Raw genomic sequence first — 23537 nt, 5'->3', positions numbered from 1 at the left:
TACCGACTCATCTCACAGCCGATTCGAAAAACTAATCGGGAGCCAGACTGATCGGCGAGAGTCGCTAGCAATAGCCAATCATATCTTTCGCATATAACACGTGACATCATTAAACACAATTTCTAGCGCGAGAAATGCGTGTTGGTAGCACCTAATGCAGGTATATACTGTAATTCCATAGACTGAAGCTTTATCCATAGACACAGTGGGCTGGAAAGCCACTCTGCTCAAGTTGCGTGGCTGAATTCCAAATCGCTTTAACTCCCCTATATAAGTGCACTATTTAAGGTTGGGAATAATAGCTCATGCAGCCTAGATAGTGCGCTACATATTCCATGTTGTGTCATTTGTAATTCAGCCTGTAGCATCTTCAAGTGTTGGATTTAACAGTAACTATATCCAATAGCCAATCACAAAGCTATTAAGTTGTCACGTGATATTTAGCAGAATGTTTGTTATGATGCTTAGTTCGCATAATCTCGTTTGGTGTCGCTTCAATCGCGACTGCACTCGTCAACAGTCGTGAGTTAGTCGGGGATATGTGCGTGCCCTGTCGGGAGTCGGCTCTGAAATGGGTCGGTTCGGTACCGCGTGGATTGGCGTAGTGTGCGGCTAGCTTAAAACATCTCTTAAGATTCCACTTCCCCAGGACCTCAGGCACCAAAATAAATAAATAAATAAATAAATAAATAAATAAATAAATAGTCTATGCATTTTGACTTACAGTGCTTACACAGCGCCAAAGCAACAGTGCATTTTGGGGGCACTGACTATTCATGTGTACGAGGGGTTTACAAGATCAGGCACAAAAAAAAAAACACTGAACTTAACTCACAGCATTCCAAAAAGCCCTCACTAAAACACCCTCCACTCACTCCTAGCCTTTTTGAAGGCACTTGTCTGGTCTCGAGTCTGTACAGCATCTACAGGGAGTGCAGAATTATTAGGCAAATGAGTATGTTGACCACATTACCCTCTCTATGCATGTTGGCCTACTCCAAGCTGCATAGGCTTGAAAGCCTCCTACCAATTAAGCATATCAGGTGATGTGCATCTCTGTAATGAAAAGGGGTGTGGTCTAATGACATCAACACCCTATATCAGGTGTGCAAAATTATTAGGCAACTTCCTTTCCTTTGGCAAAATGGGTCAGAAGAGGGATTTGACGGACTCAGAAAAGTCAAAAATAGTGACATATATTGCAAAGGGATGGAGCACTCTTAAAATTGCCCAGCTTTTGAAGCATTACCATCGAACAATCAAGCGCTTCATTCAAAATAGTCAACAGGGTCGCAAGAAGCGCGTTGAAAAAAAAAGGCGCAAACTAACTGCCCGTGAACTGAGGAAAGTCAAGCGTGAAGCTGCCAAGATGCCACTCGCCACCAGTTTTGCCATATTTCAGAGCTGCAACATCACTGGAGTGTCAAAAAGCACAAGGTGTGCAATACTCAGGGACACGGCCAAGGTAACAAAGGCTGAAAAACGACCACCACTGAACAAGACACACAAGATGAAACGTCAAGACTGGGCCAAGAAGTATCACAAGACTGATTTTTCTAAGGTCTTATGGACAGATGAAATGAGAGTGAGTCTTGATGGGCCAGATGGATGGGCTCGTGGCTGGATCAGCAAAGGGCAGAGAGCTCCAGTCCGACTCAGACGCCAGCAAGGTGGAGGTGGGGTACTGGTATGGGCTGGTGTCATCAAAGATGAGCTTGTGGGACCTTTTCGGGTTGAGGATGGCGTCAAGCTCAACTCCCAGTCCTATTGTCAGTTTTTGGAAGACACCTTCTTCAAGCAGTGGTACAGGAAGAAGTCAGCATCCTTCAAGAAAAACATGATTTTCATGCAGGACAATGCTCCATCACATGCATCCAAGTACTCCACAGCATGGCTGGCCAGAAAGGGTCTAAAGGAAGAAAGATTAATGACGTGGCCTCCTTGTTCACCTGATCTGAACCCCATAGAAAACCTGTGGTCCCTCATCAAATGTGAGATCTACAAGGAGGGGAAACAGTACACATCTCTGAACAGTGTCTGGGAGGCTGTGGTTGCTGCTGCACGCAATGTTGATCGCAAACAGATCAAAACACTGACCGAATCCATGGATGGCAGGCTTTTAAGTGTCCTTGTAAAGAAAGGCGGCTATATTAGTCACTGATTTGTTTTTTTTTTTTTTTTTGAATGCCAGCAATGTATATTAGTGAATGTTGAGTTGTTATATTGGTTTCCCTGGTGAAAATAAATGAGTGAAATGGGTATATGTTTGTTTTTTGTTAAGTTGCCTAATAATTATGCATAGTTATAGTCACCTGCACACACAGATATCCTCCTAAGATAGCTAAAACTAAGAAAGCCCTACTCCAACTTCCAAAAATACTCAGCTTTGATATTTATGAGTCTTTTGGGTTCATCAAGAACATAGTTGTTTTTCAATAATAAAACTAATCCTCAAAAATACAACTTGCCTAATAATTCTGCACTCCCTGTAGAAGGAGCTCACTCTGAATGACTGAGAAAACAGTCGCAGTAAACGTAGGATCTGTAAGGTGGAGTTGAATTGTAATGAAAGATTCAAAGATTTCAGTAAAGTTCATTTATTCCCAAAACAAGCATACTTTTTTTTTCTTGAAACAAGATGAACCGCATTTGACAAATGTCCAAAATGTACTTACTTGTTTTTAAAAAAAAACTTGTTTTATTTTCAAAGGTGCTCCAAATAAGACTTTTTCAAGACATTTTGTCTATACAAGATTTTCAAGATGGACTGTCTAAAAACTAGCCTTTCTAGCTAAATGAGGTTTTGCTTGTTGGGCAATTATGTCTTATAATAAGGGTGGCTAGATGTTCTGACTTGAAAATAGACAAATAAACTTCCTAAGATTTTTATTTTTTGCAGTGTATACTAGCAAAGTCCACAATCACAATGAAGATCACAAATACTGTCAAGATAAACTTATTTAAATGTGTTTCCTTTCTTAGGTTCAAGTGCATCTGATTACACTCTACCAGGAACAGATAGTGCCTAATCCTGGGATCAGACTACACCAGTGTTTCTCAAACTTTCAGACCAAGGACCACTTTGTCCCCCAAAAAAAAAAAAAAAAAAATTCAGGGACCACCTGTCAACACCCGCCCCACCCCACAACACACACAGACCATACAGAGATGTGTACTATTAGGTGTTTTTAATTGAAAAAATTATCGTTAACTAAGGGCCCATTTACACGAGGACGCTGTCGGGTAAAAACGACTAAATATTTTATCGGAAGTGCCTTTCGTCTACACGGGGACGGCGTTTACGAGGCTGAAAAACAGAAAAAATTGAAAATGCCTTCCAGAGTGGATAAGTTAAAAACAGCCCCCGTTGCATATCCGTCTAAACTACCCAATACGCGAAACTCTGCGCGGATCTGCTCACGTCAGGTACGCGTTTACGTCATACATATGTCATACATATGTCATATACTGTACATGCCAGCTCGGGAAGTAAGAAAGTAAGTAAAAAAGTAAGAGCATGTCTGATTACATCGATCCAACGGACCTTCAAGCTGCTCTGGCAGCTTTAATAAACGTCCAGGAGTCCTTCGAACATCTATACCGAATCTGCACATATACCGTTAATGAACAGAGGCAGGTATAGTATGCTCTTACTTTTTTACTTACCATAGCCAGAGTAGTCAAAGTTTTCGCGACGCAGATGTGCAGATCAGACAAGACGGAAGACGTTGCGCATGCGTGCAGACATAGCGGAGGTCTTTCACAGCACCACCTAGCCGCCTGGCATGCACATCCAATTGAATTCCACACATTTATGCGTCACCGTATAGACGCAGATTTCCTCCTTGAAAACGGTCGTGTAGACGCGGAAAAAAGTGAGAACGAAAACGAACTTTTGCATTTTTGTGTTTCAGACCGTCCCCGTGTAAAGTGGGCCTAAATACATTAAAGGCCTATCCATTCCGTATCCTCCGTGGTTTTTAAAGCCAAAAGTATGGAGGTTTAAAATTCGGCAAACAGTTAATCAGAACATTTCATATCAATAGTTCAAAATTGTTCAAAATTAGGAGGAACATGAATGAACTGAAATGAACAAAAATTTTAGATTTAACAGATTACGCTTACTTGTCTTCTGCTCAAAACTGACTCTTTTTTCTTAATGGGAGGAGTGGTGCTGATGCATACTAAGCATCAATGATTTAATATCTGGTTCCAAGCTGGACAGCTTTAATCTGAGATTGGGGGCCACATTGACTTGGTTTTGATTTTTAGTTTTCAACCCAACCAGTGCTGAAAACCCAACCTCTTGTTCTTCCTGTGTTGGGGACTCCGTGCTAACGGGAATCTTCTTTTCTTTGCATTTTCTCCTTATTGATGCTTGTGTCGGTAGTGTCAGGTTTTTTCCTCTTAACTGAACCTGTCAGTCACTTCTCCATCCTTGTTTCACTTTCAGCAAATTAAAAAAAAATCGCCACGAACACGAGCTAGTTAGGATTAGCCTATTATATGTTGAGAATTTTGGTTTGCTTGTTTTCAGGTCTGCCTGCCTGTGAGGCAGAGATTTGTGAGGTGACTGTTGCCTAGAGACGAGAGGCGGAATAAGAGCACGTGCACACTACAAGTTTTATGTGGTGCAAATTCAGATGCAGAACGCTTTTTAAATAATAATAATAATGATGAAATTACAGGCCCGTTTGATTGCCGTTAAAAACAAGATTGGATAAATTTAAATTTCTAATAATGTTACAAAGCATACGCTAGCTTATCTTGAAAACGCTGACTACATTTGTAGACCACCTCGCGGACCACTTGAGGTCTCTCACGGACACACTTTGCGAAACACTGGACTACACTATATTGACTATTTTTGTCTTTCGTGATCTTTTTGCCACCATGTCAGATTAGGCGATCGTAGTGCCATAAAATTTTGCCATGTCTTGGCTGAGAGACTGGCAGCACTACAAGTTTGACCCTGACCAATCATCGTTCATGTCCTTGCGTGTCATCGGGGAAAACCGTCAAGAAATTTTCAATCACGGCTACGGAATGAACATCAAAAAACACATTGCAGGAGTTGTCAAACTAGACGAGGGTATTAAAAAAAAAAAATCTGATATGCTAGGATTTTCGTCCAGGTGTCATGGGATGTCCTAGATCGGCGTTTCTCAATCTATGAGGCATGGACCGGTACCGATCCGTGAGAAGATTACCGTCGGTCCGCAAGCCTGCCTCTGCACTAGTAGTCAGTATTATAATTTCAAACTACTGGTCACTGTCAATCAGATTATCTAGAAGAGCGATTGGCTGGCTCTGCTCTCAGTGCTTTCGTCACTGTGTGCCACGTAGCGCAAGTCCCGCCCCCCCATTCTAGAATGTTAAGCGTTCCCGCCCGCGCGAGGTTGCACACTTGCACTTATTCATTCATTCTGTCCCAAGTCCAGTCAGTCATTCGCGCACACACACACTTTATAAGAGCGATATCATGGCATGTTCAAAGCAAGCTACTCTCGACTCTTTCTTTGGAAAGCGCCCATCTGACAGTGCAGATACACAACATGAGCCAGAGGCAAAAAAATATCGCCCGTTCACTCGCAATTACGACCCTTCATACATGCAATTCGGCTTTATTTCAAGTGATAGTTGTCCCCCGAAACCAATCTGTGTTATCTGCCAAACCATGCTAAGCAACGAAGCCATCCAAATTACGCCGGCATTTGGAAACTAAACATTCGCATCTCGAGGAGAAATCAGAGGATTTTTTCAGAAGAAAACGTGATGAATTGGCCACCCAAACTAAAGTGCTGAAAAGTAATTTGACCGAGAATGAAAAGCTAACAAAGGCATCATACATGATTTCACACCACATTTCCAAATGTCAGGCACCCTTCACAATTGGGGAGATGCCTTCGATTGTTACTGCTTGTAGTGAGGTGTTGGGTCTGGCTGCTGCAGCCAAAGTAAAAGAGATTCCTCTGTCAAATGACATGGTCTGTCGTCGAATTGATGATATGGCGGCAGACATCGAAATGCAAATTTTAGAAAGGGCGAAGTCATCTGACTGGTTTGCCATTCAATTGGATGAGACTATGGATCTCTCTAACTTGGCTATGCTTCTGGTCTACATCAGATATGCTCATGAGGGCCGGTTTCATGAGGATTTTTTGTTTTGTAAGGTGCTTCCAGGGACCACAACCGCTGGAGAAATATTCCGTATGCTTGATGGGTACATCTCTGGGCATGGGTTGATATGGGGGCGTTGCGTCGGTGTCTGCACAGATGGGGCAGCGGCTATGACCGGCAGGCACAACGGAGTTGTTGCTCGGGTAAAAGCCGTTTCACCATCAGTGCAGGGAACGCACAGTGTTATTCATCGAGAGGTACTTGCCTCTAAATGCCTGTCCACAGAGCTTCATCAAGTTTTAAATCAAGTGGTCAAAATGGTGAACTTCATTAAGGCCAATCCGACAAATTCCCGTCTATTTACAGCTCTGTGTGATGAGATGGGTGCAGATCATGTTCATCTGCTCTTGCACTCTGAGGTTCGTTGGCTGTCACGGGATAAAATGGTGAACAGAGTGTACGAGTTGAGGCATTCTTGACAAATAAACAGTCCAATCTTGCCGATCACCTGCGAGATCAGTCTTGGCTTATAAAGGTAGCTTATCTTTGACATCCTGGACCATTTAAATATGCTAAACCTGTCGATCCAAGGCCAAGCGTGTGACATTTTTCAAGTCAATGATATAATCATGGCTTTCAAAAAGAAGTTCTCAGTCTGGACCAACAGAATTAATAGAGGTGTGTTTGACATGCTCGGCTGTCTGTCGTCTCTGGCTGATGAAGGTGTGGATTTGGGGCAGGTGCCGGCAATGATCGTGCAGCACCTTACCGAAACACTGCGTCATTTTGATTCATACTTCCCCTCAAAATCCCAGCTCACGGAAAAGCAATGGGTAAGAGATCCGTTCACCAACCCAGAAACGAGCGCTCTGCCACCTGTGGTGCAGGATAAACTTCTGGAGCTTTCGTGCGATGCTGGTCTGCAGTCGAGATTTGGTCGACTTTCTGTGTCTGAATTCTGGCTGTCCTGCTGCGATGAATATCCCCAGCTGAGTGAGATGGCAGTGAAAACACTGATGCCTTTCCATTCAGCATACCTCTGCGAGACCGCATTTTCACATTTGACAGCCACAAAGACAAAATACCGAAACAGGCTCAACTCAGAAAACACGCTCCGAGTGGCCTTGTCACCCTGTCTTCCTCGTTTCGACCTGTTAGTCCCTTCTTCATACTGGGACTGTGTAATCAGTCAGTATTAGGGCTACAGTGGCTCTTTAGGTTTCTCGGTTTGAGGTCCCATGTTTCTGATAGACCTTTTTATACACTACCGTTCAAAAGTTTGGGGTCACCCAGACAATTTTGTGTTTTCCATGAAAAGTCACACTTTTATTTACCACCATATGTTGTAAAATGAATAGAAAATATAGTCAAGACATTTTTCTGGCCATTTTGAGCATTTAATCGACCCCACAAATGTGAAGCTCCAGAAACTCAATCTGCTCAAAGGAAGGTCAGTTTTATAGCTTCTCTAAAGAGCTCAACTGTTTTCAGCTGTGCTAACATGATTGTACAAGGGTTTTCTAATCCTCCATTAGCCTTCTGAGGCAATGAGCAAACACATTGTACCATTAGAACACTGGAGTGAGAGTTGCTGGAAATGGGCCTCTATACACCTATGGAGATATTGCACCAAAAACCAGCAGCTAGAATAGTCATTTACCACATTAGCAATGTATAGAGTGCATTTCTGATTAGTTTAAAGTGATCTTCATTGAAAAGAACAGTGCTTTTCTTTCAAAAATAAGGACATTTCAAAGTGACCCCAAACTTTTGAACGGTAGAGTAAGTGTGTGTATGTTATTGAGGCACTGTTTGGCAGTGCTTCAAGTTCAAAGGTGTAGTTAAAAAAATAAATAAATAAATAAATAAATAAATCTAAAACACAAAAGTTAAAAAATAAATAAATAAATCTTGGTTTAATGGTTCTTATGCAATAATAATAATAATAATAATAATATCAAATTATTGGGCCTACATATCAGTATATTTATGTAATTTGGCAATAATCTCAAAGCCAAAGCACTTCTGTTAGTTTCCCTTGTTTAATAATAGTTTAGGCCTAAGCAATAATAATAATAATTATTATTATTATAATGGGCCTACTATTAATAATAATAATAATAATAATAATAATAATTATTATTATTATTATTATTATAATAATGGCATATCTTTGGACAGTTACTGGTCATTTGGCAATTTTCTATAATTCTGCCAATGCACTCCTGTTAGGTCTTATTTAGCCAAAGTATTGTTATGTGGGTATAAGCCTGCTACTTGTAACAAGTACTACTAACAAAAAAAAAAAAATAAATAATAATAATAATAAATGTATGTATGTATGTATGTATGTAGGCGCACACAATGTGTGTGTGTGTGTGGGGGGGGGGGGGGGGGGGGGGTAGGGATGGGAATCTTCATAATCAAAGCGATACGATACGCATCTCGATACACTGCCAACGATTCGATACATTCAAGATTAATGAAATTGCCAGTGCTAAGATGCGATACGATTCTCCCGCATGCTGCGATACGGTGCGATACAGTACGATTTAATTCTAATACAATGCGGTCCAGTGCGATACGATGCGATTCGATACGATGCAATGCAGAAGAAAAGTGCACCATGGAATACAGAGTAGTTCAAGTTATGGCACTTGAAGCATTAAAGCTGTGCCTTTTATTTTGAAACACAAGAAGTACAACATAAAGTGCTTACAGGTCTCTCTGGAACGGCAGAGTTTACATATGGCCGTTGTCTTGTCCAGCTCTCCCCCTCGCTTGTAGAACCCGAAATCTTTCCATACGTTAGACTTGAAACCCACCACCGAATGAACAATGTTTTGTCTTCCTCCATGTTAACCGCTATCTGGCTGACTTTCCGCCTCTATCCTACTCGAAAGCTAGGTTGGACCCGCCTATTCGCGCGAGACTTGAGCCGAGACTTGAGTAGGAGAGAGATAGAGAGATGAAACCCAGAAATACCAGACCCTTTTCTAAACTGTTATGTTATAATTTATTCATTATATGTATTAAATTAAGATATTAATCGGTTTATATCGATGCAGACAGTTTAGATACGATGCATCTCGAGTTTATGTGCGGTTTTTTCCGATGCGACGTTTGCAAATCGATGCAACTGCATCTTAACAGGTCGTATCGATTTTCCGATGTGCATCGGTGAATCTTCCCAAGCCTAGGAGGGGGTGTTCAGGGGGGCGCACAGAGGCGTAGGTCTATGCAGGGCCTTGCAGCACCAAGGCCTAACATTACTGGGCCCCAGAGCAAAGAAGTTTGAGAAACCCTGTCCTAGATGACATGTCACAGTCCTTCGATTAGGTCACACTGTGAGGCCCGTCTGCCGTTCCTGATATTCCTATTGCTGCCCGACACTGGAAATTTGCGTTTCAAAATCGGGCTGAATTTGTGTAGTGACACATCTAACATACACATTTCTATGACAAAACATGAAGAATAAATGTAGTACTCACCACTCCCTGAAGGGTAGGAGGTATAATGCCAGAGTACACAGGAATAAAGGAACTGCACACACACGCCTGCTCAAACACACAAACACACACAAACTGTAAAACCTGAAGTTGCATTTGCTACTGTATATTTGTTGCTTTTTTAAATAACATTTGTGCAAATAGAAAACAAATAAGTTTAAGTATGTCTTCAGGCAGCACGGTGGTGTAGTGGTTAGCGCTGTCGCCTCACAGCAAGAAGGTCCGGGTTCGAGCCCCGTGGCCGGCGAGGGCCTTTCTGTGCGGAGTTTGCATGTTCTCCCCGTGTCCGCGTGGGTTTCCTCCGGGTGCTCCGGTTTCCCCCACAGTCCAAAGACATGCAGGTTAGGTTAACTGGTGACTCTAAATTGAGCGTAGGTGTGAATGTGAGTGTGAATGGTTGTCTGTGTCTATGTGTCAGCCCTGTGATGACCTGGCGACTTGTCCAGGGTGTACCCCGCCTTTCGCCCGTAGTCAGCTGGGATAGGCTCCAGCTTGCCTGCGACCCTGTAGAACAGGATAAAGCGGCTAGAGATAATGAGATGAGATGAAGTATTTGAACAAGTTTTCACTAAAAATGCAGATAACATACTGTAATTCTGAAGGTGTTGCACACGATCTCTTCTGGTCATATTATTATGGTCCAAGGGTTGCCAAGGATACTGAAGGTATCACACTTTTTCTATATTTCGCAGGTCCTTTTCCTGATGCTTTAACATCACTGATACAGATTTGCCAAAATTATCTGAAATGATTTAGACTCATTTTGCTACTTTTCAGCCCACAGTAACATGGACTTTATAGGACACGGTCGATCCCGGTGAGGTCACGGCACATGTGACCTGACTCTTAAAGAAATACCAAACCTATGAAGTGTCTAGCAACTCAGTTTTGCAATATTTATCTCAGGTTACTACTTTAAAAAAAAAAAAAAAAAAAAAAAAAATCATTAATTCATTGTGTTTTCTGGCTGATAGCTCTCATAGCAGAAACATGTTGATGATATAAATTTCTTGTGCTCACCACAAAAAGTGACAATTATAAAGCACACCTGCCCAGAAATGCAAAATCAGACTTTTTCTAAAACTGATTTTGTACATGATGTGTGCGATTCTTACTTGCATCAGGTCCTCATTGCTGGTGAAGTGAGACACCAGGACATTCTCCCCATCTGTGACCCGAGTGAGAGAGATGCTCAGTCGGCCTGTGGCCTTGGTGTACGCATCATGTGGCAGTAGCGGAGATATCACGCTCCGTACTAACTTCACCAGGTTACAGGAAGGATGCATTGGTCCCAGAAACCGCTTCCTCGCTTCCTTTGCAACAGTGAGGTATCCGTTGCATAGCTCTCCTGGAAAAGCATGAAGGCGTGCAAAGACAAGGTTGAGTTAAGAACAGAGATTATGCATTATTCCAGTGAAGAGCAGCAGGCGAGATGTTATCAAATACATGATTGATTTTTAAAGGAATCAGTCTGCAGTATTGCTCAGCACATCCACTGGTCTCTTTGCTTTTTATCATGAGAATTATGAAGCCTTCATTACTTAGAAAAGACAGCAGCTACAACATCTTAATTTCTGGGAAAAAAAAAAAAACAACCCTCTCCGTTTTCTTTTTCTGCTTCCAGACCATCTGCATCAAGTGCGTTTAAAAAGTTCACAATGTCAGGGGCGTTGTGGCTCAGGTGGATAAGGCGCCATACCATAAATCCGGGGACCCGGGTTCGATTCTGGCCCAGGGTCATTTCCTGATCCCTCCCCATCTCTCTCTCCCACTCATTTCCTGTCTCTTCACTGTCCTGTCCGATAAAGGTGAAAAAAAGCCTAAAAAATTCTTTAAAAAAAAGTTCACAATGCAGCAGGAAAAAAACAAACAAAAAACACACAGCTAGCTAATTGATGCTATGACCTATGCTGTTCTTAGAGAAAATGGGTTCCTCAGGGTTTCAAAGAGACTTCGAATCATTTCTGAAAGGGGTTTTACATAGAAACTTGAAGTGTCCTGACAAGCCCGAGAACTCCTACAACTTCTAGACCTGACCTAGAGATAATCCAGTAGATTCAAAAACTAAGAGATCATACCTGCAGTTATCTAAAGGCTAGCTTTAGGACCAAAAAAAAAAAAAAGTTTCATAATATGTTGTTTAATTACAATGTCATTAATACGTAATTACTCCAGTATTGCACTGACACTCGGACTTGTAAAACTAGATTCACTTTACCAGTGTTAATACTTAGTATTGCACCAACACTTTCACATTTACTCCAAGGACTTGTGTATATAAGGCGATACTTATATTATCTCCTAGACTATATAACATGTTTATATCGCACTTTACTTTTTGGATTGATGCTGTAATCTGTGAATTTACCTCTGGGATTAATCTATCTAAAAACTGTTACACTGCATATTGCACTATATGTTGTACTGTATCTGCACACGTATATATGTGCATGTACAGTATATATTTTACTGCATATTTTAATATATGTGTATCTATGTGTATGTATATAGAGGATATTACACGGTTGCACGAAGATATGAGGCTTATCTTCGAGTGATGACTATATTCCATGAGTGAGTGACATGAATGAGTGAAATATTTTTCAACACGAGAAGATAAATTTGATCTCTTCACACCAGTGTGTAACGTTCATTGTGTACACACACACACCAAAAATAAAATAAATTACACGCAAGTTAATCAAAAGAATTTTAATTTTGAACCGGTTCACCATTTTGACAAAGCACGTCAAATCAGTGGGAAAACACTGGGAGCGACATCAGAATGAAATATCAGAACATACAGTATGTCACTCAGATCCGTGATGTATTTCGTATGAAAAACGTGAGTTTTTCAACACGACAAAATAAACTTCATATCTTCATGTTTATTGTTTACTATCCGGGTCGTGAAACTACCGCTTAAAAAATCACTGATGTCACTGTTTGCGCCGCCTAACGACATTACGTGACGTCCACCCACTTTCGCTAACTCCACCCAATGTGTCCACCCACTTCCAGCCAGCACGGTTCAGTGCGGTTGTAGTCGAAATGCAACTCCAACAGCCCCGCTCAGCTCGACTCAGCACGGCACGGCTCAGCCCGACTCAGCCGCGTTGGTAGTGGAAAAGCGGCAATAGAGTCACCAGTTAACCTAACCTGCATGTCTTTGGACTGTGGAGCACCCGGAGGAAACCCACACGGACAACATGCAAACTCTGCACAGAAAGGCCCTCACCGGACACGGGGCTTGAACCTGGACCTTCTTGCTGTGAAGCGACAGCGCTAACCACTACACCACCGTATCGCCCTATTTGGAAAGTTGTAAATTAAATTGTAATGACTGGCTATTGCTGATATGCGGTTTGATGTTGTGACATGTAAGTGAGTTTAGCAAACAATTGATTTGATTGATGTAGATTTATGGTGGGTGGCACGGTGGTGTAGTGGTTAGCGCTGTCGCCTCACAGCAAGAAGGTCCTGGGTTCGAGCCCCGTGGCCGGCGAGGGCCTTTCTGTGCGGAGTTTGCATGTTCTCCCCGTGTCTGCGTGGGTTTCCTCCGGGTGCTCCGGTTTCCCCCACAGTCCAAAGACATGCAGGTTAGGTTAACTGGTGACTCTAAATTGACCGTAGGTGTGAATGTGAATGGTTGTCTGTGTGTCAGCCCTGTGATGACCTGGTGACTTGTCCAGGGTGTACCCCGCCTTTCGCCCGTAGTCAGCTGGGATAGGCTCCAGCTTGCCTGCGACCCTGTAGAACAGGATAAAGCGGCTACAGATAATGAGATGAGATGAGAACTAACACAAAGCCTTATATTTAAAAGCACTATGGAAGTAGTGGATTCTGAATTGTCAAAAAAAAAAAAGTCCTCTCCGAGAATCACTTCATTTGTTTCTCCCAGCCCTGCTTAAAGCTACACTTAATCTTCATTATCTTATATCAGATTACACAAAACTACCACACACACGTCAAAAAATTAGCTGAAATCTGTTCTTTAACTTGTCCTTCACTTAAACTAGTGCAAGAACCAGTTTGAATCAATTTGAATTTCGGACCCCTGTGACACAAACTTTGTTCCCTGATTGTAAAACAACCCGTAAATAAAAATGTTTTGAGAGATATTGACCACTGGGAGTGAAGAAGGGCTCCCCATCCTTACAAAAGCCAGTTTAAGCACTGGCGTGAGGAGGCTGCGCGTTAGAGACCGCTCTAATCTACCGGCGTGAGGAGGCTGTGCGTTAGAGACCGCTCTGATCTACCGGCGTGAGGAGGCTGTGCGTTAGAGACCGCTCTGATCTACCGGTGTGAGGAGGCTGTGCGTTAGAGACCGCTCTAATCTACCGGCGTGAGGAGGCTGCGCGTTAGAGACCGCTCTGATCTACCGGCGTGAGGAGGCTGCGCGTTAGAGACCGCTCTGATCTACCGGCGTGAGGAGGCTGTGCGTTAGAGACCGCTCTGATCTACCGGCGTGAGGAGGCTGTGCGTTAGAGACCGCTCTAATCTACCGGCGTGAGGAGTCTGTGCGTTAGAGACCGCTTTAATCTACCGGCGTGAGGAGGCTGTGCGTTAGAGACCGCTTTAATCTACCGGCGTGAGGAGGCTGTGCGTTAGAGACCGCTCTGATGTACCGGCGTGAGGAGGCTGCGCGTTAGAGACCGCTTTAATCTACCGGCGTGAGGAGGCTGCGCGTTAGAGACCGCTTTAATCTACGGGCGTGAGGAGGCTGTGCGTTAGAGACCGCTCTAATCTACCGGCGTGAGGAGGCTGCGCGTTAGAGACCGCTTTAATCTACCGGCGTGAGGAGGCTGTGCGTTAGAGACCGCTTTAATCTACCGGCGTGAGGAGGCTGTGCGTTAGAGACCGCTCTGATGTACCGGCGTGAGGAGGCTGCGCGTTAGAGACCGCTTTAATCTACCGGCGTGAGGAGGCTGTGCGTTAGAGACCGCTTTAATCTACGGGCGTGAGGAGGCTGTGCGTTAGAGACCGCTCTAATCTACCGGCGTGAGGAGGCTGCGCGTTAGAGACCGCTTTAATCTACCGGCGTGAGGAGGCTGCGCGTTAGAGACCGCTCTGATCTACCGGCGTGAGGAGGCTGTGCGTTAGAGACCGCTCTAATCTACCGGCGTGAGGAGGCTGCGCGTTAGAGACCGCTCTGATCTACCGGCGTGAGGAGGCTGTGCGTTAGAGACCGCTCTAATCTACCGGCGTGAGGAGGCTGCGCGTTAGAGACCGCTTTAATCTACCGGCGTGAGGAGGCTGTGCGTTAGAGACCGCTTTAATCTACCGGCGTGAGGAGGCTGTGCGTTAGAGACCGCTCTGATCTACCGGCGTGAGGAGGCTGTGCGTTAGAGACCGCTCTGATCTACCGGCGTGAGGAGGCTGTGCGTTAGAGACCGCTCTAATCTACCGGCGTGAGGAGGCTGCGCGTTAGAGACCGCTCTGATCTACCGGCGTGAGGAGGCTGTGCGTTAGAGACCGCTCTGATCTACCGGCGTGAGGAGGCTGTGCGTTAGAGACCGCTCTAATCTACCGGCGTGAGGAGGCTGCGCGTTAGAGACCGCTCTGATCTACCGGCGTGAGGAGGCTGTGCGTTAGAGACCGCTCTGATCTACCGGCGTGAGGAGGCTGCGCGTTAGAGACCGCTTTAATCTACCGGCGTGAGGAGGCTGTGCGTTAGAGACCGCTTTAATCTACCGGCGTGAGGAGGCTGTGCGTTAGAGACCGCTCTGATCTACCGGCGTGAGGAGGCTGTGCGTTAGAGACCGCTTTAATCTACCGGCGTGAGGAGGCTGTGCGTTAGAGACCGCTCTAATCTACCGGCGTGAGGAGGCTGTGCGTTAGAGACCGCTCTGATCTACCGGCGTGAGGAGGCTGTGCGTTAGAGACCGCTCTAATCTACCGGCGTGAGGAGGCTGCGCGTTAGAGACCGCTCTGATCTACCGGCGTGAGGAGGCTGCGCGTTAGAGACCGCTCTGATCTACCGGCGTGAGGAGGCTGTGCGTTAGAGACCGCTCTGATCTACCGGCGTGAGGAGGCTGTGCGTTAGAGACCGCTCTAATCTACCGGCGTGAGGAGTCTGTGCGTTAGAGACCGCTTTAATCTACCGGCGTGAGGAGGCTGTGCGTTAGAGACCGCTTTAATCTACCGGCGTGAGGAGGCTGTGCGTTAGAGACCGCTCTGATGTACCGGCGTGAGGAGGCTGCGCGTTAGAGACCGCTTTAATCTACCGGCGTGAGGAGGCTGCGCGTTAGAGACCGCTTTAATCTACGGGCGTGAGGAGGCTGTGCGTTAGAGACCGCTCTAATCTACCGGCGTGAGGAGGCTGCGCGTTAGAGACCGCTTTAATCTACCGGCGTGAGGAGGCTGTGCGTTAGAGACCGCTTTAATCTACCGGCGTGAGGAGGCTGTGCGTTAGAGACCGCTCTGATGTACCGGCGTGAGGAGGCTGCGCGTTAGAGACCGCTTTAATCTACCGGCGTGAGGAGGCTGTGCGTTAGAGACCGCTTTAATCTACGGGCGTGAGGAGGCTGTGCGTTAGAGACCGCTCTAATCTACCGGCGTGAGGAGGCTGCGCGTTAGAGACCGCTTTAATCTACCGGCGTGAGGAGGCTGCGCGTTAGAGACCGCTCTGATCTACCGGCGTGAGGAGGCTGTGCGTTAGAGACCGCTCTAATCTACCGGCGTGAGGAGGCTGCGCGTTAGAGACCGCTCTGATCTACCGGCGTGAGGAGGCTGTGCGTTAGAGACCGCTCTAATCTACCGGCGTGAGGAGGCTGCGCGTTAGAGACCGCTTTAATCTACCGGCGTGAGGAGGCTGTGCGTTAGAGACCGCTTTAATCTACCGGCGTGAGGAGGCTGTGCGTTAGAGACCGCTCTGATCTACCGGCGTGAGGAGGCTGTGCGTTAGAGACCGCTCTGATCTACCGGCGTGAGGAGGCTGTGCGTTAGAGACCGCTCTAATCTACCGGCGTGAGGAGGCTGCGCGTTAGAGACCGCTCTGATCTACCGGCGTGAGGAGGCTGTGCGTTAGAGACCGCTCTGATCTACCGGCGTGAGGAGGCTGTGCGTTAGAGACCGCTCTAATCTACCGGCGTGAGGAGGCTGCGCGTTAGAGACCGCTCTGATCTACCGGCGTGAGGAGGCTGTGCGTTAGAGACCGCTCTGATCTACCGGCGTGAGGAGGCTGCGCGTTAGAGACCGCTTTAATCTACCGGCGTGAGGAGGCTGTGCGTTAGAGACCGCTTTAATCTACCGGCGTGAGGAGGCTGTGCGTTAGAGACCGCTCTGATCTACCGGCGTGAGGAGGCTGTGCGTTAGAGACCGCTTTAATCTACCGGCGTGAGGAGGCTGTGCGTTAGAGACCGCTCTAATCTACCGGCGTGAGGAGGCTGTGCGTTAGAGACCGCTCTGATCTACCGGCGTGAGGAGGCTGTGCGTTAGAGACCGCTCTAATCTACCGGCGTGAGGAGGCTGCGCGTTAGAGACCGCTCTGATCTACCGGCGTGAGGAGGCTGCGCGTTAGAGACCGCTCTGATCTACCGGCGTGAGGAGGCTGTGCGTTAGAGACCGCTCTGATCTACCGGCGTGAGGAGGCTGTGCGTTAGAGACCGCTCTAATCTACCGGCGTGAGGAGTCTGTGCGTTAGAGACCGCTTTAATCTACCGGCGTGAGGAGGCTGTGCGTTAGAGACCGCTTTAATCTACCGGCGTGAGGAGGCTGTGCGTTAGAGACCGCTCTGATGTACCGGCGTGAGGAGGCTGCGCGTTAGAGACCGCTTTAATCTACCGGCGTGAGGAGGCTGCGCGTTAGAGACCGCTTTAATCTACGGGCGTGAGGAGGCTGTGCGTTAGAGACCGCTCTAATCTACCGGCGTGAGGAGGCTGCGCGTTAGAGACCGCTTTAATCTACCGGCGTGAGGAGGCTGTGCGTTAGAGACCGCTTTAATCTACCGGCGTGAGGAGGCTGTGCGTTAGAGACCGCTCTGATGTACCGGCGTGAGGAGGCTGCGCGTTAGAGACCGCTTTAATCTACCGGCGTGAGGAGGCTGTGCGTTAGAGACCGCTTTAATCTACGGGCGTGAGGAGGCTGTGCGTTAGAGACCGCTCTAATCTACCGGCGTGAGGAGGCTGCGCGTTAGAGACCGCTCTGATCTACCGGCGTGAGGAGGCTGCGCGTTAGAGACCGCTTTAATCTACGGGCGTGAGGAGGCTGCGCGTTACAGACCGCTCTAATCTACCGGCGTGAGGAGGCTGCGCGTTAGAGACCGCTTTAATCTACGGGCGTGAGGAGGCTGCGCGTTAGAGACCGCTTTAATCTACCGGCGTGAGGAGGCTGTGCGTTAGAGACCGCTCTAATCTACCGGCGTGAGGAGGCTGCGCGTTAGAGACCGCTTTAATCTACCGGCGTGAGGAGGCTGTGCGTTAGAGACCGCTTTAATCTACCGGCGTGAGGAGGCTGTGCGTTAGAGACCGCTTTAATCTACCGGCGTGAGGAGGCTGTGCGTTAGAGACCGCTTTAATCTACCGGCGTGAGGAGGCTGTGCGTTAGAGACCGCTCTAATCTACCGGCGTGAGGAGGCTGTGCGTTAGAGACCGCTTTAATCTACCGGCGTGAGGAGGCTGTGCGTTAGAGACCGCTCTAATCTACCGGCGTGAGGAGGCTGTGCGTTAGAGACCGCTCTAATCTACCGGCGTGAGGAGGCTGCGCGTTAGAGACCGCTTTAATCTACCGGCGTGAGGAGGCTGTGCGTTAGAGACCGCTTTAATCTACCGGCGTGAGGAGGCTGCGCGTTAGAGACCGCTTTAATCTACCGGCGTGAGGAGGCTGTGCGTTAGAGACCGCTCTGATCTACCGGCGTGAGGAGGCTGTGCGTTAGAGACCGCTCTGATCTACCGGCGTGAGGAGGCTGTGCGTTAGAGACCGCTTTAATCTACCGGCGTGAGGAGGCTGTGCGTTAGAGACCGCTTTAATCTACCGGCGTGAGGAGGCTGCGCGTTAGAGACCGCTTTAATCTACCGGCGTGAGGAGGCTGCGCGTTAGAGACCGCTTTAATCTACCGGCGTGAGGAGGCTGTGCGTTACAGACCGCTCTTATCTGGTCCAGGTGCTGTGAGAGGAGCGGTTTACCGAACTGAGTCCCGCAGACCACCGCTGCAGCGACTAAAGCTCCTGCAGAGGCTCCGTAGATCTGCTCGGCGTTCTCGAGGAGGAAAGGCGCTTGCTGCTGCAGACAGCTCGCCACTCCAACATGGTAAACCCCGAGGAAGCCACAACCGGAAAATGAAATGCTCCACGGCGAGTCCAGCGGAAACATGACGGACAGGATGCGGACAAGTCAAAGGGAAGTCAGTGCAAACTTCACTGCTCCATTTACCGGACACTCAGCTCGACCTGCCGGCCGGCCGCTTCCTCTCAGAGCGCCGCTGTTTACAGCCACAAACGCTTTTTGTTTTGTTTTTTGGTGACCGCCGACCACCAGAAATAAACACGTCACCCGGCTACCTCTCTCTCTCACTTCACTTCAGTAACTTAAAAACAAGAAAGTGTCGTAAACTTCCTCCTCTTGGTGCTCTGTGTGTTTTCACGACGTTTGTACAAAGCAGTCGGTTAAATAACAGCGCTCGCGCTGTTTCCATCGCAACTGTCGGTTTCGAGAAATAGGCGTGTCCGCCTCCGTACTGTCCAATTAACTGCTTGGAGTCGATTCCGCCTCGACCAATCACAGATCAAGGACAGAAACCCTCCCGAGCTGTCCCTGCAAAAGCCTTTCCCAGAATGAAGTATGACGTCATGTTGTATCGTTACTAAAAACAAAACAAAACAAAAAGAACTTTGACCAAAAGAACAGTAAATATTGTGATGTGGATAGAGAACGTTCTCTCTCTCTCTCTCTCTCTCTCTCTCTCTCAGAGGACTCGTGTAGAGCAGGGGTTCTCAACCTTTTGCAACCTGGGCCCCACCAAAGCTGGTTCATTGCAGTTGGGGGGCCCCTCTTCTCGCCCCGCCCCCATCCCCCCCCCCCCCCCAAACACACTCACCCGCAGTGACGCCACCCGACCTACAGCACCTTATATTGACCGATAGATAGATAGATAGATAGATAGATAGATAGATAGATAGATAGCCCTGGGCTAGATTATTATTATTATTATTATTATTATTATCATCATTATCATTATTATTAGTAGTAGTAGTAGTAGTAGCAGTACCAGCAGTAGTAGCATTATCCATTCCATAGAAATACATAGGCCTATTATCATTATTAGGCTATTGTTATAATTGGCAGTAGCACCACATTTCTAATCTGCTTTCGGGCATTATTATAATTATAATTATTATTATTATGGCCTATTATCATTACTAAGCTGTTGGCAGTAGTACAAGACTTATGTTCTTTCAGGCATTATTATTATTATTATTAGGCCTATTATTATTATTATTATTGCTGTTGTTGGTTGTTGATATTATTATTATTATTATTATGCTGCTATTATTATTAATAGGCATCATTATTATTATTATTATTATTATTATTATTATTATTATTAGTGTTTTTATTAGGTATTTTATTAGGCTTATCATTAGCTGGCTATTGATATCATTGGGAATTGGGACCAGGTGTGAATTTAAGTTTTACTTTTTACTGTGCCTTTGTGATCTGCATTTGCGTTAATGCGAGACCTGAGCCTGCTTTGCCTTACAAAGATCCTCGATTCTTGGCGAAATGTTTGACAAGCACAGTCTCAAGTCATCCTCAATTTGCGCACGATTGCGATATTTCGTTTTGAGCGCAGTCATTTTTGAAAATCCTGCCTCACACAAGTAGGTCGATGCAAATGGGATGAGCAGTTTCAAGGCTACGTCACACAGTTGCGGGTACTCCTGCATCAATGCTGCCCAGAATGTCGAAAGAGGGCATGAGGTGAAGACTGCCTTAAGTCTACTGTCACTCTTCAGCTCAATAAGCTGTTCCTGCATGTCAACTGGAAGTTCGTCAGCAGTACACACAAATGGATCTCGAACCCACGCAAAAGAGCGATAATCCTCTGTGAAGTATGCCGCAAACTGTTTTCTCATTACCGACAGGTGCTCTGACGCTGCTTGAAAGACAGATGAGAAATCGTGGGAAGTGCCTGCATTACTGATAAAGTCTGCAAGGCTTGGGAACATATCACAGTTCCCCCGACTGATGCGGCCACACACACAAGATTTTATGATAGATTGATGATAGATTTTATAATAGTATTGATTTGTATGTAATAGTCCAATGTTCTGCATTTTGACATGGGTAAATGTGTTGCATCTGCTTAGCTACTATAGCCTGTTAGCCCCAGATTTTTTTTTTCCTCCATACATGAAGCCTACTCGCGACCCCCCTGGAGTACCTCCGCGCCCCACCAGGGAGGCGCGCCCCCCCCGGTTGAGAACCACTGGTGTAGAGGATGTCCCTGATAAAGACATCAAGTACAGTGAAATTCATCCTCTGCATTTAACCCAGCTGAAGCGACAGCGCCCAAGGGCACCTCATCCCAAGGCCGTCCCACATTAACCTAACTGCATGTCTTTGGGAAACCGGAGGAAACCCACGCAGACTCCACACAGAAAGACCCTCGCCAGCTGCTGGGTTCGAACCCGGAACCTTCTTGCTGTGAGGCGACCGTACCAACCACTACACCACCGTGCCAATAGCATCATCTCAGCCCAATCATTAATGGTGTAAGTGGTTAGCACGGTCGCCTCACAGCAAGAAGGTTTGGGGTTCGAGCCCAGCGGCTGGCGAGGGCCTTTCAGTGTGGAGTTTGCATACTCTCTTCGTGTCCGTGTGGGTTTCCCCTGCAGTCCAAAGACATGCAGTTAGGTTAACTTGGGCTGAAGTGCCCTTGAGCAAGGCACCAAACCCCTAACTGCTCCCCGGGCGCTGTAGTGTGGCTACCCACTGCTCTGGGTGTGTGCGTGTGTGTTCACTGCTTCAGATGGGTTAAATGCAGAGGATGAATTTCACTGTGCTTGAAGTGTGCATGTGACAAATAAAGGTTTCTTCTTCTAATACTACATTCATGTCACATATTAGCTAATAAGTCCAGTGTTCCAACTTTTAAAAAAAGAAGTTGTAAGCTTATTTCAACAATTAGAACAGGAGCTAGGCTAGTAGAGCTAATACAGGGAGGCACAGTGGTGCTGTGGTTAGCACTTTCGCCTCACGGCAAGAAGGTCCCAGGTTCGAGGGCCTTTCTGTGTGGAGTTTGCATGTTCTCTTCGTGTTTGGGTGCTCCGGTTTCCCCTACAGTCCAAAGACATGCAGGTTAGGTTAACTGGTGACTCTAAATTGAGCGTAGGTGTGAATGTGAGTGTGAATGGTTGTCTGTGTCTATGTGTCAGCCCTGTGATGACCTGGCGACTTGTCCAGGGTGTACCCCGCCTTTCACCCGTAGTCAGCTGAGATAGGCTCCAACTTGCTCGCAACCCTGTAGAACAGGATAAAGCGGCTACAGATAATGAGATGAGATGAGAACTAACACAAAGCCTTATATTTAAAAGCACTATGGAAGTAGTGGATTCTGAATTGTCAAAAAAAAAAAGTCCTCTCCGAGAATCACTTCATTTGTTTCTCCCAGCCCTGCTTAAAGCTACACTTAATCTTCATTATCTTATATCAGATTACACAAAACTACCACACACACGTCAAAAAATTAGCTGAAATCTGTTCTTTAACTTGTCCTTCACTTAAACTAGTGCAAGAACCAGTTTGAATCAATTTGAATTTCGGACCCCTGTGACACAAACTTTGTTCCCTGATTGTAAAACAACCCGTAAATAAAAATGTTTTGAGAGATATTGACCACTGGGAGTGAAGAAGGGCTCCTCATCCTTGCAAAAGCCAGTTTAAGCACTGGTGTGAGGAGGCTGCGCGTTAGAGACCGCTCTAATCTACCGGCGTGAGGAGGCTGTGCGTTAGAGACCGCTCTAATCTACCGGCGTGAGGAGGCTGTGCGTTAGAGACCGCTCTGATCTACCGGCGTGAGGAGGCTGTGCGTTAGAGACCGCTCTGATCTACCGGCGTGAGGAGGCTGTGCGTTAGAGACCGCTCTGATCTACCGGCGTGAGGAGGCTGTGCGTTAGAGACCGCTTTGATCTACCGGCGTGAGGAGGCTGTGCGTTAGAGACCGCTCTAATCTACCGGCGTGAGGAGGCTGTGCGTTAGAGACCGCTCTAATCTACCGGCGTGAGGAGGCTGTGCGTTAGAGACCGCTCTAATCTACCGGCGTGAGGAGGCTGCGCGTTAGAGACCGCTCTGATCTACCGGCGTGAGGAGGCTGCGCGTTAGAGACCGCTCTGATCTACCGGCGTGAGGAGGCTGTGCGTTAGAGACCGCTTTAATCTACCGGCGTGAGGAGGCTGTGCGTTAGAGACCGCTTTAATCTACCGGCGTGAGGAGGCTGTGCGTTAGAGACCGCTCTGATCTACCGGCGTGAGGAGGCTGTGCGTTAGAGACCGCTCTGATCTACCGGCGTGAGGAGGCTGTGCGTTAGAGACCGCTCTGATCTACCGGCGTGAGGAGGCTGTGCGTTAGAGACCGCTCTGATCTACGGGCGTGAGGAGGCTGTGCGTTAGAGACCGCTCTGATCTACCGGCGTGAGGAGGCTGTGCGTTAGAGACCGCTCTAATCTACCGGCGTGAGGAGGCTGTGCGTTAGAGACCGCTTTAATCTACCGGCGTGAGGAGGCTGTGCGTTAGAGACCGCTTTAATCTACCGGCGTGAGGAGGCTGTGCGTTAGAGACCGCTTTAATCTACCGGCGTGAGGAGGCTGCGCGTTAGAGACCGCTCTGATCTACCGGCGTGAGGAGGCTGTGCGTTAGAGACCGCTCTGATCTACCGGCGTGAGGAGGCTGCGCGTTAGAGACCGCTCTG

The 23537-nt window shown here is 46.9% G+C and overlaps 1 protein-coding gene across 2 annotated transcripts in view; it reads right to left on the bottom strand.

Annotated features, from left to right (window-relative positions):
• pnpla2 (patatin-like phospholipase domain containing 2) overlaps positions 1–23537 on the bottom strand; it is a 52585-nt gene that overhangs the window by 15966 nt on the left and 13082 nt on the right. The window contains exons 1-3 of one of the 2 annotated variants that reach the window (XM_060914469.1): positions 18755–19300; positions 10745–10977; positions 9612–9677 (exon numbers count right to left, since the gene is read on the bottom strand). In XM_060914469.1, the coding sequence (XP_060770452.1) occupies positions 9612–9677; positions 10745–10977; positions 18755–18941 (486 nt within the window). In that variant the 5' untranslated portion in view covers positions 18942–19300. Of the gene's footprint in view, positions 1–9611; positions 9678–10744; positions 10978–18754; positions 19301–23537 lie in introns of those variants that run through there. The other variant, XM_060914470.1, reaches the window with a different exon arrangement.

The sequence above is a fragment of the Neoarius graeffei genome, chromosome 2 (genome assembly GCF_027579695.1).
Source record: "Neoarius graeffei isolate fNeoGra1 chromosome 2, fNeoGra1.pri, whole genome shotgun sequence".
NCBI classification, from domain to species: domain Eukaryota; kingdom Metazoa; phylum Chordata; class Actinopteri; order Siluriformes; family Ariidae; genus Neoarius; species Neoarius graeffei.
Note: the sequence above shows the minus strand (reverse complement) of the source record. Positions and strands in the feature narration are given on the sequence as shown.